Source organism: Varanus komodoensis, unplaced genomic scaffold, assembly GCF_004798865.1.
Source record: "Varanus komodoensis strain SLA01 unplaced genomic scaffold, ASM479886v1 scaffold1, whole genome shotgun sequence".
In the NCBI taxonomy this organism is placed as follows: domain Eukaryota; kingdom Metazoa; phylum Chordata; class Lepidosauria; order Squamata; family Varanidae; genus Varanus; species Varanus komodoensis.
In genome coordinates, this window is record NW_025335268.1 from 109940530 (window position 1) to 109954790 (window position 14261).

General features: G+C 40.2%; 1 protein-coding gene across 9 annotated transcripts in view; it reads left to right on the forward strand.

Moving 5' to 3' along the window:
• Nucleotides 1-14261, forward strand: part of TACC2 (transforming acidic coiled-coil containing protein 2) — a 189855-nt gene that overhangs the window by 128490 nt on the left and 47104 nt on the right. For all 9 annotated transcript variants that reach the window (XM_044440298.1, XM_044440279.1, XM_044440288.1 and 6 more), the window contains one exon: nucleotides 4423-4571. In XM_044440298.1, the coding sequence (XP_044296233.1) occupies nucleotides 4423-4571 (149 nt within the window). The remainder of the gene's footprint in view (nucleotides 1-4422; nucleotides 4572-14261) is intronic.

The window sequence follows — 14261 nt, forward strand, 5'->3', positions numbered from 1 at the left end:
CTAAATGGATAAATAAATATGAATTGATAAATAAATAGTTCATGTGATGTTCCTAGTGAATGACTTCTCTGGCCTTCAACTGTCTGGCCCAATCAGGGCTCATTCCACCAGAGCAATGGTGATGTCCACAGCATTGCTGTCATTCTTCACACAGAGGGACCTGAGTGTCCCTCACTGACCTCTGTAGAGCTACAACTTGTTTGAACCTCATTCGCCATTATCTCCCTGATGCTTGAACTAGAGTAGACTGTGCCTTTTGCAGGGCTGCCCTTTGTTCTCTACTCCATTAAGCAACATCACCCTCCCACAGGCTCGACAGTGTGATATACAGACCAGGAAGAGGAACGGAAGGCTGCCTACCTGTGCTTACCTGCCTACATTCCCATCCACCATCCCCACTAGTATATCTTACCACAGGTGGGGAGATATCTCCCTTACCCTCATGGGAAGGGCGACATACTTCTGATGACCATCTTATTATTTGAACTGAGGTCTCACTGGGATCCCCTCACCTCATGCTGGGTGTGCCTTGGGGCTGGCCTTCCACCGATTAATAACTAATCGGCTTTGGAATCTTCCTGAATGAGCTCCATGTATGCCTGCAGAGCCCATATGTGTGAATGCACAGATGACCACTTGAAGAACGACAGTTACAGGTGGGCAACCTGCCTTTACCGTACAGGTTGATGATGATGTACCCAACCATGAAGAAGTAGCTGTACTCTAAGGCTTTAGTCCTGAAAGGGCATGTGTGCAGTTTGGTTTTCCCCTGGATCTTGTGTCATTCTTTGAGGCCTGTGTATTTACCAGCTATGGGTGGTTCCTCTCCCAGGCAGAAATGGTTTAGCCATGGCTTTGTGCCCTGAGAGCCAGCCAGTTGGATTGTGTAATGTGTTGTTGTGTGCTGAAGCTCCACTTAGATAAAAATGCAACTGCCAGGACTTTAACTGGTAAAGTTTGTTCAAATTGCTACCTTGCCCATTTTAAAAGAGCCGCACTGGCTACCTGTTAGCTTTTCAACCTGATTCAAAGTGCTGGTGTGTGCCTTTTAAGTCCATGAACAGGTTGGGAACCATGCACTTGAAAGAGCATTTTCAAGTGCATGGTTCTAAGTTTAAAACTCCTAAACTTAGAGTCTTCAACATTAGAGGTACTTAGGCTGATGTCAACTGGGTGAGGGCTTCTTGGCCTTGGTGCACCAGCTCTGAAATTGGCTTTCTAAGGAGGTGTGTCTTGTACCAACATCTTTATCTTTAGGCACCACACAAAGGCCTTTTTATTCGCTCAGGCTTTTAAAGAACTTGTTTTGATCTTTTGTCTGTTTTTATTTGCATTCTGCTGTTTTGTTTGGTTGAGGGTTAGTTGTAAACAACTCTAGGATCCATTTTGATTAAAGGCAGAATGAAAATACTTTTAAACAAACATACTTGCAGCTGCTAAAAAGACATTAAATTTTAATGCCAAAAAAAAATCCAAATAATAGCCTCTCAGGCTACACTGGGGCACAGTCCAGCATGAAACTCTTTGGTATATGTCTAATGGAAATGAACTAGCATTCTTGTGCACTGCCTGATTAATTTCACTGGATCTCATACATAAGTCCCTTTTCCAGGTGAGACTGTGCCCCATGAGGATATTTGAAGCAACAGTATCGCCTTGCTTTTTCATAGGATTGCCTCTCTCATAAGCCTGCTTCTAGTCTTCCATATGACAGTTCGCAAACTCCTAGGAAACAAAGTTCTTGAAGTAACATATCTGTATCAGTTCAGTTTTAGGAAGTGTCCTTGGCATAGATCAGAGCAAGATGACTAAACAGCTAGAGATCTGGGCAGCAAATGCTTATGGGTTGCAACCTCTTAGAAAATCAAAGCGTAGAAAAAGTTTGATGGTGAAATAAAGGGAGACAGGAGTAGCCACCCTGGAACCGCATGGCAAGTGTTTGAAATGGGGTACTGGACTGGCTGGCACTCAGTAATATGTGAAACAGCCCTAACAGGAGTGTACTTTGTGGAAAGGGGTGGCTTGTGCTTTTATTTTCAAAACTGCATTTCTTGAAGTCAGCAATGTAGGTGTTTGCAGTTTCAGCAATATGCTTCCCTCCACCCCAACTTTGCTTGAAGTATGGAGAGTAGAAATCCAGTCAAGTCCATAATCAACATAGTTTTCACCCATTATATTTCAAAGGGTTGAAATGACGCAGCAGGAGTTCTTTTGTTTAGTCCCCTGGTTTTTTCTTTTTCTTTTATAGAAGCTCTTTGTTCACATGCATTCAGAGCCTTAATATATATGGAAGTTGGTGGCGGAAGGGGCTGGGCACTGGTTAAAGGGAATAACAACAATAAAAGTTGCAACCTTTGCCTTTGCACACTTAACAAATGTGGGCAGAACCTGGAAACAAAGCATAATGTTTTTAGGAAGCAATAATAGGCAGCTGGGTGTTTCAGTTGCAAGTATTTATGTGTATGTTTTCCAGGCTGAAAGTAGCTTTATTTACAAGCTTTAAATCACACAGAGAAACAAAAAAGAAGTGGGAAAGAGGGGAACAGTATTTTGCTAGAAATCCTTTGGTCTTGCACAGGTGCAGTAATAAGGCAATTAAGTTCTGGAGAGAATAGCAGGTGCCAGGCAGCTGCATGTTATTGGACAATATAGTCAGGAAGACTAAAAGCTTATTGGCATTCTACAGAGATAACAGAACGGAATCCGGTCCATCAAAACACTTGAGTTGTCAGAAGCAACACTGGGGGCTTTTCACGCACAGCCCACACAGACTTTACGGAGAGGAAGCGATTTTAAGTGAATGTTACAGGAATGGCAATCCAGGAATTACTCATCATTGCTTGAAAGAAATGCTCTCTTGTGAATCCAGCCGGTTGCTACTTGTGAGGATCCTCATTTTCCTTTGTGTCTGGCAAACTCAGGAAAGTCCTTCATCTTATCCACTGTGTCTAGACTGCTTCCTCAGGAGGAAATGGCTTTCACCTCATGGCAAATTTTGTCCCCTGTGCAGTGGGCACGTTGGATGTGGACAGCTATGAGAAGCAGTGGAGACTACAGTCTCCTAGCCAAGCGGCAAATCGCCGGAAATAGGCAAGTCAGCTGTGTCATTCAGGGAACTGTCACACCATTACATTTGTTTTATCAAAGACCAGAAAGAAAACTTGCCATTTGACTAGCTGAAATGCTTGCTGAATAATTATCAAAGCAATATTATGCTACATAGTTTGCTTCAATTAGAAGTTTATTAGATATAATTTTGCTGCAATGTTTTTTCCATTTCAGTTCATGCAAAAGAAAGCAAGCTTCCATTTATCTTCAGTTCTAGAATCCTCAAATGATAGTCTGCTTAATATTCTTCTTTGTGGATCGTTGTATTTTCTGTACAACTTCTATATAGATGTTTCAGGTCTATCTCACATTTCACATTGTTGGTTCTACCTTGCACTTTCCTGCTTGTTTGCTATTATCACTTATTTCTTGTTTCTTATTTCTCGAACAAATAACTTTGGGATAATATATGTTGTGGAAAACAACATATCATATATCTATGATTCTGGTAAACTGAATGCTGAAAGTAGATTTTTATCAGAAAGGGGGTTTCAGTGTTTGTGGGGTACACAGTTCAGGAACTTCTGCCTTTGAATACCTTTAACTTAAATTACTGATCAGCATGTATTAATAGTTTTGATGATGATGATAAAATCTATGTATGTAACATCAGGAAAGTGGAAAATGATATCCCTCCCATGCTTCTAAACATTTTTGTGCATTTTGTGTGAATTCCTAATAACAGGACTAGGCCCATTGAACAATAACAGAAGAGATGAATGATAGAGCCTGTGATTTGCTCAGTAATAAAATAGCGCTTGTGGTCTGAAATGTGCAGAGTAAGGTGGAGGACAAGACTGAATCATCTGCTTAAATGCTACTCTTGTCCGAACAACAATGTTGTTTCAAATCCATACTTTTTCGTTTTGTAGGATTATGAAACTTTGGGAATAATTTCCTTATTAGTTCTATTCATGCTCATTTGAAGGAAAATCCCAACATTTCGTTGAATGGTTCCATTGACATTGTTTTAGGCTGTCTATACCACAGCCTTAGATGGAAAGCGCAGGCTTTTTCAATCCATATTTAACTTTCTCTTACATGCATGTTTGCTTTTCTAATGCCTTGAAATCTTTACTGTCATGATTTCTGTGGAGTGAGCCTGTGTACATGATCTTGTGCTGCAGAAATCATGCTGCAAAAGAAGCTGAGTAGTTATACAGTATTCTGAATAAGTTTTCTAGCTGCCTCAGGTAGGAGAGATCTGCATTTTTAAAGTATTTGTGTTTTGGGTTGTTTGCCTCTTTGGTTTTTGAAGATATGCACTTGCTAATGTCATTCTTCCCCCTCCCCCTGTATCTCTTTTGTGCCCAGGAGTTCAGATTCTGAAGAAGCATTTGAGACACCTGAATCTACCACTCCTGTGAAGGCTGCGCCTCCTCTACCACAGCCACCACCTGAGGTTGCAGCATTTGACATAGAGGAACAGGAAGTCAGACCGCAGCTCCCATCAGAGGACACAGGTAACCACCATTAGGACAAATGGGATGTGCTCATTGCAGGAAGAAGGGAAGGGGACACTGAATGTTCATTGTAACTTCTTCTACAGTTCACTGGAACAAAATGGGGCGGGGGGACTGTAGCACTCAAAGAATGTCAGTGGTGGGCTCAACATAGTATAGAGAGCTGGTAGTTTCCAGATGCATTCCAGCACTATTGTTTGTTTGCTCAATTTATATTCCACAGTTAATTAATCCCAAGGACTCTCTAAACAAATTACAAAAAAAAACAATAAAAACAACATAATAAAGCACAGTAACAATAAACAGTAATAGTATAAAATATGCAACTGAGGGATCAGATATAAATAGATTAAAATAGTATATTAAAACTAAAAAACTGTATAAAGCTATATGCCTTAAAATTGAGCAGTGTAAAATCAATCATTAAAATGTCTGGAGAATAGGATTGTTTTTGCCTGGAGCCAAAAGATTGCAAGGATGGTGCCAGATGCTCTCAGAAGGCCGTTCCATAGGTGGGGTGCAACCACTGAGAATGCCCCTCTTCTTTCTCAGAAGGGCTTCCTGAGCCAATCCAGAAAGTGGGTTGGGAAAGTGCATAAGGGACCAGGCAGTCCTTCAGGACTGAAGCAATTGCTGTTTCTCTAACACAAAGGAACCCTTGTGCACAGAAGAACCACAGTGGATCAGACCGAGCATCCCTCTAATCCAGCATTCTGAGCACAAAGTGGACAGTCGGCTACCCGTGGGAAATCCATAGGCGGCCCAAGTGCCATATCAGCCTCTTGCCCGTGGTCCCCAGCAACACAGACAGAAGCATATTGCAATTAGCAATTTAATTGTGCAGTGCAGTTAGTCTGTGCTAGGGCAATGAGGGGGAAGAAGGAAATCTACATCTGCAAGTTATTTTCCTGTGCCTCTCCTGGAGCAAATATGCAGGCCTACTGCTGGTGGACTGCCCCAGTGGGGGCATCCTGGAAGTGGGTGACACGCACGGGGGATGTCCCTTAGCTTGCCCTTTGGGGTGCCATGAGGGCGTGAGTACTTCTTCCTTATTCCCTCATTTGTCCCTTGGATTTTTACCTGTTTATGTGGGTATATGTCTGGGACTGCACCAGGGAAGGAGATTAAGGAACCCGGTGGGAAGATGGTGGGGTGATCCTGTCAAGAGAGAAGGAGTACTAGGAGGAAGACTGGCAGGTAAGGAAAAATGCAGCCCAGACAGCTAACAGCTCTTTCATGTTCCCGTCCTCCTTGTGCCTGCAGGTTGATGGTTGCCATGTCAGCCTGCCCTCAGGCCTCTAGATCCTGCTTTAAATGCCAGATCAGTGCAGAATAAGACCTCCGTATCCACGATTAATAGTGAATGAGGCTGCTGATCTTGCATGAATAGCCAGGACCTGGGTGGAAGAACAGGGAGCACCAGGTTACCTGGTTCAACATCAGCGTAGACTTGAGGGTTGGGCAGTGGAGATTGCCATATTCTATACCTAGAGGCAGTAAAGGTAGCAAAGAAACATCTCACTGCCTCCATTCGGTCTTCCAATTGCAGCCCAGCAGAGCTTTTCATGGTTGTCCAGGGCCTATTACATGCCACCCACAAGGACATCTTAGAACCATCTAAGGCTAGTTCTGCCCTGCTTGCACTGGCTGCCTGTATTCTTCCAGGCCCAATTTTGAGTGCCTGTTTTAACCTTTAAAGCCTTACATGGCTTGGGACCACAATGTCTCTAGGAGCACCTCTCCCAGTCACAATCTACCTGGATGCTGCTCAACTTCTAGGGCCTTTTTCCAAGTGCAGTTCTGAGAGACTCAGAAGGTGCCAACAAGTGGACCCCTTTCTCTGTGGTGGACCCACGAATGGAACAGCCCGCCCCCACCACCCACCCTGCAGCCTGCCTGGCACCAAACTTGTCATCTTTTTGGCACCAGATTAAGACAGCCCTTTTAAAGCTTTGCGTGGCTACCGAGGGGCTTGAGAGGTCATTCCTTACTGAACATTTTAGCTGTTCTAAATTTTTAATATTCCTTTGATTTTATGGTATTTGTATTGTATTTATTATATTGCCATAAACAATAAAATAAAAACTACCCATCAACCACCCAGAGAGCATAGAAATGAAAATATAATAATAATAATAATAATAATAATAATAATAATAATAATTTATATATTTGCAAACTTTTGTATGCCGTCACCCCATGCCTCAGCATCTTGGGACGGCTTACAACGTAGAATTAAAAGAATAAAACAGTAACAAGTACAGTAAAATTATATAAAAACAAAAACAAAAAAGTGACTGTTAACAATAAAATTAATTTTTAAAATAGCCATTAAATAAAAAGGTTTTAATAATCTTGGGAGTTGTTCTCCAAAACACCTGGAGAGAGCAGAGTACCCTAAATGTGAACTGCAAACAGCACTTTTTCAAAATATCTCCGTCCGGTGGCAGCATTCAAAGCCCAGGACTGGTCACAGGGCAACAGTTTGCCAGGTTTTATGCTGAAGATGTCTATATGTTCTTTAGTGTGACAGTGAAGCTCCAGTCTGTGACAAAATGTCGTAAGTAGTAAGACCCCTTTCTGGAGCTGCTTTGAAGTTAAAGGGCAACATTCCTTTCATTTCTGATTTCAGAGGGTGCAATATAAAGAAGCTTTCTGTAGTCACAAAGCTGTATTGTCTACTTTTAAGTCTTCCTGTGATGGTCTTTCCTCTTTTACATAAGCATGTGTAACAAGACTCTTGCAATAGTGTCCTAATAATATCCCTAAAAAAATCTGTTTTCCAAGAACCCTTAAAAGCTGTAGCCAGAATATACACTCACCAAAAATAAACCATGAATTGCTCTAGTTTACTCAAGTCAGTTTGTAGTAAAACTAGGGGACTTGGAGCCTTTTAACAAATAATTGGATAATCTTGGTTGGAAAAAAAAAAATAGGCTGGAGCAGACACATTCTATGTAAGAAGCTGGACTGAATTCATGATAGAAATTTGTGACTTCTTGTGATAGAAGTGAATTTGCTAAAGGCACCTCCATGTTGTGTATGAATTGGGTGCATTGATTCATGCCGATGTCTCCTTGCCTGATTAAGCTGGCATACTGGCACAAAATCACCTTGCTATTAGGCACATTTTCTTGAGAACTTCTTGAGAAAGGGACTTGAGCTGAATAAGATTTGTAGTAGTTAGAAAAGTGAGGCTCAATAACCTAAGCAACAGAATAAATAGTACAAGTAAAATAAAGCTTCTTCCTGAGAATTTAAAAAGAATTCAAATGTTATTTTGTTGAAGTTGTAAAAACATGATATTTGTGCTTAAAATTGCTCAGAGATTGAAAAGTAGACACTGAACAACTTCACATGATGTAAAACACATGATGTAAACCTTGTGATTTACCTACCCTTAGTAGGTGTAGCTTGTAAAGCTGTTAGCACCTGTTGAGGGTGGGTGCTGGGGCGGCTAACAGACCAACGAGAAGTCCTATAGCAGAATATGGCATATTGATGCCACTGCACCCAGGCCCATTATGACATCGCCTTTTTAAAGGGAATCCAGGGAAGTTCCCAGACATTACTAAATGACAACTTGAAGGTCTGTTCTAGGTAAATGGGTGGAAAGCATTACCATAGACAAAATGATCCATTGTACAGAACAGTAGGCCTTGCTGTGAAGAACTCAGTAGGACTTCAACAGGAGGAAATCTAGCCTTCATAGCCCTTAAGAGTGCTTTTAGGGCACAACCTTATGCATGAAAAAGGCCCTTCAATTTCCAACATGCCCCAGCCAGGTGTGGAACCTGTTTTTGTCTAAATATGTATAGAATTGTGCCAGCTGTGTGACGACATGCATGTGGAAAAGAGGTGGTCAAATCAGTATTGCAAACATAGGGTCAAACTCAGCATTCTGCTAATTGTGATAAGCAGAGCTGTGCACAATTGGGCGTACTTGAGTGTAAACATGTGCATCACCTAGAACCCATGGAGACTTTCTTTTCTGGCAACCACATGTGAGGGTTGGGATTTCAGGATGAAAAATGAGAGAGCTCACATCTCCATTTCCATAGCACTCTGGTCCCAATTTAGAACTGGGATGAGCATGCTTACATTGAGGTAATCAAACAAATCACACACAGGTCTGCTATGCATGATATGAGGTAAGTGTAGTTCAGTTTAGATTTTCTTAAAAAAACCTTTTGATTAGGTCCCTCAGCAAAGCCTAGAGTATAAACATTGCATTTGTGGAAAGTGGTAAGTCGTTTTAGAAAGAGGTCAGTGTTTAAAGAAAAGGAAGCAGATGGTAGGAATAAATGGACAGCTCTCACAGTCTGCTGAAATTACTTGTGGTTAGGTACCCAGATCTGAGCATAATGCCATTTCAGGCAGGTTGCAACTAAAGCTGACTACCAAGTATTGCTTTTTCCCAAAATGATCTTTTGGGAAAAAGCAACATAAATATAAACATGTATTCTGTTTATTTGTTATTTGTTATTATTTCTATCTTGTCTCTCCATTTGAAACATAATTCATTTTCTTAAATTTTAAAATTAATTTTCAATCTAAAATGCAACCAAAATAATACTACATTTAAAATATAAACATATAAAATTAAACATACAGTTAAAATAACTCTTGACAATACTTTGTCCCCCACCACCAGGACCAAGGATACATGTTACAGAGAAACTCATTCAAACTTTTTTTCAGGACATTCCCCACTTCCAAAACTACAATTATTCTTTTGATGGCTCAAATCCTTATTCAATAAATACACCCCAAAAATCCTTAAACTTATTTTTATATGCTCTTTTCTCACTTTAATATCACACATTAATTTATCATTAATAGTGATATTCCAAACTTCTCTATACCAATCACACAATTGGTAATCACATTTTACTTTCCAATTCTTAGCTATAATTAATCTGGCTGCAGTTATTAAATTTGTTAATAATTCTGTATTATTCCAGCACCATTGTTTCTTATCAAATATTGAAAGTAATTTAACCTTAGGGCATATTTCTATATTTGGCCATAATATTTTACCACATTCTTTAAAACTTCTTTCCAAAATCTCATTATACGTATATTCACATTCCCACTACATATGGAAATATGTACCTACTCCATAACCACATCTCCAGCATAACATGGAATATTTACTATCTATGCAGTTCAGCTTCATCAGAGTTAGGTACATAATTCCTACAGAAGCTAACAATAACTTGTTAACTATTAAAACTATACTAACAATTAAAACAATCAAAAATATAATGCTAGAACACAAAAATCAAGAAGAATGTCAGAAACAGGGTAATAGCTAATTCAAAGATCAATGTATAAGTCATTTCATAGGCTAACAAACTCCATCTGAATTATCTTGACCAGCCAGCAAATGCTAAAAAGTGAAGGAGTCAAAGTATTGCTCCGAAAACCCTCAGAAAAAGGCCCTCTCACATCACAGCTATTTTGGCTCACACTGGGCTACAGATAAGGGGCTCACCCTCAGAATAGAGTAAGAGGAGATGGTCCTTCAGTTTAAGTAAAATATAAGTAACAGGAAAATCTGAACATCACAGTTACACTGATAAAATCTGCAGTGATTAGTCAAAAAAAAGATTTTGTGTGAAAATATGTATGTATCTGTTGCATTTGCTTATGACCCAATAGCTTGAATCTTTCTGGACAGTTCATAAAATGAAACTAAAAACCATAATATACCTTAACATAGTAAAGCACAATATAAAACCTTCAGTTTAAAACATAGCTCAGTGAAGAGATCAATCCCATATGTTGCTGTTGAGGGAGAAAAGTAAGGAATTTTTGTGCCCTGAAAATTAAACTACTAATATCTTAAGATCTGTGTGCAATTTTATATGAGATCACCCTTGGAATACTAATTCCACAATACGTTTCAGATTTTCCCTTATTCTGCAAAAGAGTGTGCTGACTTTTGAATTCACTAGAATTCTTAGATGGTGCACAAGGCTGTGGTAAAAATTAGTACAAATTAGGAGGAGTAAAAATTAGGCCAGCAGTCTAATCTTAAAAGTAATATGCATTGTTTTGGTTGCTATATCTCAAGAAAAAAATAGAGTAGGAATGGCTACAAAGTAACCAAAATGATCCGAAGAATTTTTTAAAAAATTAAGGCACAGGCAACATGTTGTTTTCATATATCCCTTTACCTCTTTTACTTGCATTAGGGTGGAGAAGATCAAGGGGTTCAGCTGGGTGGGACTTAATCCCAAGTAGGTGAATATAGAAATGTACCTTAAGGCTGCTGTTTGTCAAAATAGAAATTCCATTGAAAAGGGAGCAAGAAGCTCCCATATTTATTTATGTGATCACCACCCTGAAACACTGTAAAGGACGGGATATAAAATTTTGAATGAATGAATAAATAAAATAAGAAGCTGCATCTTCTATTTTTCAAAATGCTATTGCAAGCACAGCCCTTGTAGGGTTTAACCCTTCCCTCCTCTGATGCTGCAATCCCCACCACCATGTGTAGTGCCAAACAGTGATCCATTTGCTTTTGAGGATCACTGTTTTGCAAACACAAAGGCACTGATCTGGATTGGAGCCACCATGCTGGGAATAGGGCAGATTAACACTTACTTGCACGGAATGCTAGAGTAATAAAGGAACAAAATATGTATGTTAATACCTGTTTTGACACTGGGAGAGAGGCCACAAGAGAGAGTTACTTCTGAGAAAGTATCCAGAGGATTGTAACCTGTTGGTTTAACCATATGCATAATTGTAAGCCCTGTTGAATTTAATAGGATGTAGTGCTGAAACTTAAATGAGCTGAAAATTGAGTTTGATTGTGAATTTAAATGAAAGAACTGTGGCCGTATAGAACGGTTAGTGCTTCCTTAACAAGCGCTTTATACATGAAAAATGCACAGCGGCTCAGCTGGCAAGAGTAACTCTAATTAAACAACATGCAACAGGCATGTATCCAAGCACAACCCAGAGAGGCAACCCTGAGAATCCTTGCCTCAAACTACATCATCTTATAACCACATCATCTTATTTTGGTTTAACAGGGAACATTTTCTTTTTGTTCACAATAGTTTGAGCTTAGGCGGCAAGGCTGTGGTCACTTACCTGAGTCCTGTTGAACAGATTGGAACTTATTTTCTGTACTAACTTGTATAGGATTGCATTTAACTATATACCCAAAATACCAGAAAAAAAATGCAATATTCACCACATAAGACTGGCATTTTTATCCATGTCACTACAGTGTTTGTGAGAATCCAAGACCTGTAGGGCCTTTGGCACATATAGCGCTCTCCATCACACATATAAGCACATGCCCAAAGCACAGATTTCTGGCAGTTTTCAATAAAATGGCTTTATTAATATGATAAAGACTTGTTGGAAACATAGTAAACATATGAGTGATGCTACCAATAATTAGGAATGGTAAAGCCAGCTATGGACAATCCTATATAAAACATAGTGTGTTCTTTCTCTTCTTATAGTAGCATTTATAACCTCTGATTAGTCCTTAATGTTAAATTTGTAATCTATTTCCATGCAAATAAAGTAGGCTAGAAGTTTAGTCTGCAATTAGATAGCCATAACTTTCCACTGAATATTGAAGTAGTTGAGAGCAAAGACAAATATATACTCACATTTGGGACTTTTTGTGGGCCACATGCAGGGTAAAATAATTGCTAGGAGAAAGCAAAGGCAAAAAATAAAACCCACCATAGGCAGCAAATCTGTTAGCAGGATGAGTGTTGACAGTTAGTTTACAGCATGACTGCTATCTACAGTCTGATTCTTTGTGTCTTATTTTCTGCTTGATGACAGAACGGAAATGTGACTGTTTTTGCTCAAAGGTGGCAAGGCACAATAAATGAGTATACAGAGATGATGATGACCGTCAAAATTAAGCCATGTAGTATAATGGTCAAGAATGAAGGTAATTCATGCTCTGGTTATAAAGTCCATTGGGTAGTCCCAGACAAATCAGCTCTCTCTCTCCCTATTTCACAGGGTGGATCTGAGGCGAAATGATACACAGTCTCTTTAAGGGCATGGAACATAAAAATTGAATTCATCCAACAAATGTCTGTGCATCTCCAAGGTGCAACATCACATCTGTCTGTCATACAGCAGCTGCCTGTTCCCTGTAGTAATTTCATCATAATAGGTTTATGACATAAGGTTGTTGTTGTTAGTCGCGAAGTCATGTCCGACCCATCGCGATCCGATGGACAACATTCCTCCAGGCCTTCCTGTCCTCCACTATCCCCTGGAGTCCACTTAAGCTCACACCAACTGCTTCAGTGACTCCATCTAGCCACCACATCCTCTGCCGTCCCCGTCTTCTTTGACATGTACTGTTCCCAGCATTAGACTCTTTCTTCTCATTAGGTGGCCAAAGTATTTGAGTTTCATCTTCAGTATCTGGCCTTCTAAAGAGCAGTCAGGGTTGATCTCCTCTAGGGCTGACCAGTTTGATCCCCTTGCAGTCCAAGGGACTCACAGGAGTCTCCACCAGCACCACAATTCAAAGGCCTCAATTCTTCGGCACTCAGCCTTCCTTATGGTCCAACTTTCACAGCCATACATTGCAACTGGGAAAACCATAGCCTTGACTATACACACTTTTGTTGGCAGGGTGATGTCTCTGCTTTTCAGTATGCTGTCTAGATTTGTCATAGCTTTCCTCCCCAGGGGCAAGCAACTTTTAATTTCTTGGTTGCAGTTCCTATCTGCGGTGATCTTGGAGCCCAGGAAGATAAAATCTGTCACTGCCTCCATTTCTTGCACATCTATTTGCCAGGAAGTGAGAGGACCGGATGCCATGATCTTAGTTTTCCTAATGTTGAGTTTCAAGCCAACTTTTGCACTCTCTTCCTTCATCTGCATCAAGAGGCTCTTTAGTTCCTCTTCACTTTCTGCCATGAGAGTGGTATCATCTGCATATCTGAGGTTGTTGATATTTCTCCCAGCAATCTTAGTTCCAACTGGTGATTCATCTAGGCCCACCTTGCTCATGATGTGCTCTGCATATAAGTTAAATAGGCAGGGCGACAGTATACAGCCTTGCCGAACTCCTTTCTCAATTTTGAACCAATCAGTGGTTCCGTGTCCAGTTCTCACTGTTGCTTCTTGATCCGCATATAGATTTCTCAAGAGACAAATAAGATGGTCAGGTACTTCCACCTCTTTAAGAACCTGCCACAATTGGTTGTGATCCACACAATCAAAGGCTTTAGCATAGTCAATGAAGCAAAAGTAGATGTTTTTCTGGAACTCCCTAGCTTTCTCCATGATCCAGCATATGTTTGGCAATTTGATCTCTAGTTCCTCTCCCTCTTCGAAATTCTGCCTGTACTTCTGGTAGTTCTCGGTCCACATACTGCTGGAGCCTAGCTTGTAGGATTTTGAGCATAACTTTGCTAGCATGTGAAATGAGTGCAATGGTGCAGTAGTTTGAACATTGTTTGGCATTGTCCTTCTTTGGGATCGGAATGTAAACTGACCTTTTCCAGTCCTGTGGCCACTGTTGAGTTTTCCAAATTTTCTGGCATATTGAGTGTAGCACTTTTACTGCATCGTCTTTTAAGATTTTGAATAGCTCAGCTGGAATACTGTCGCCTCCACTAGCTTTGTTGTTGCTCAGACTTCCTAAGACCCATTTGACTTCACATTCCAGGATGACTGGCT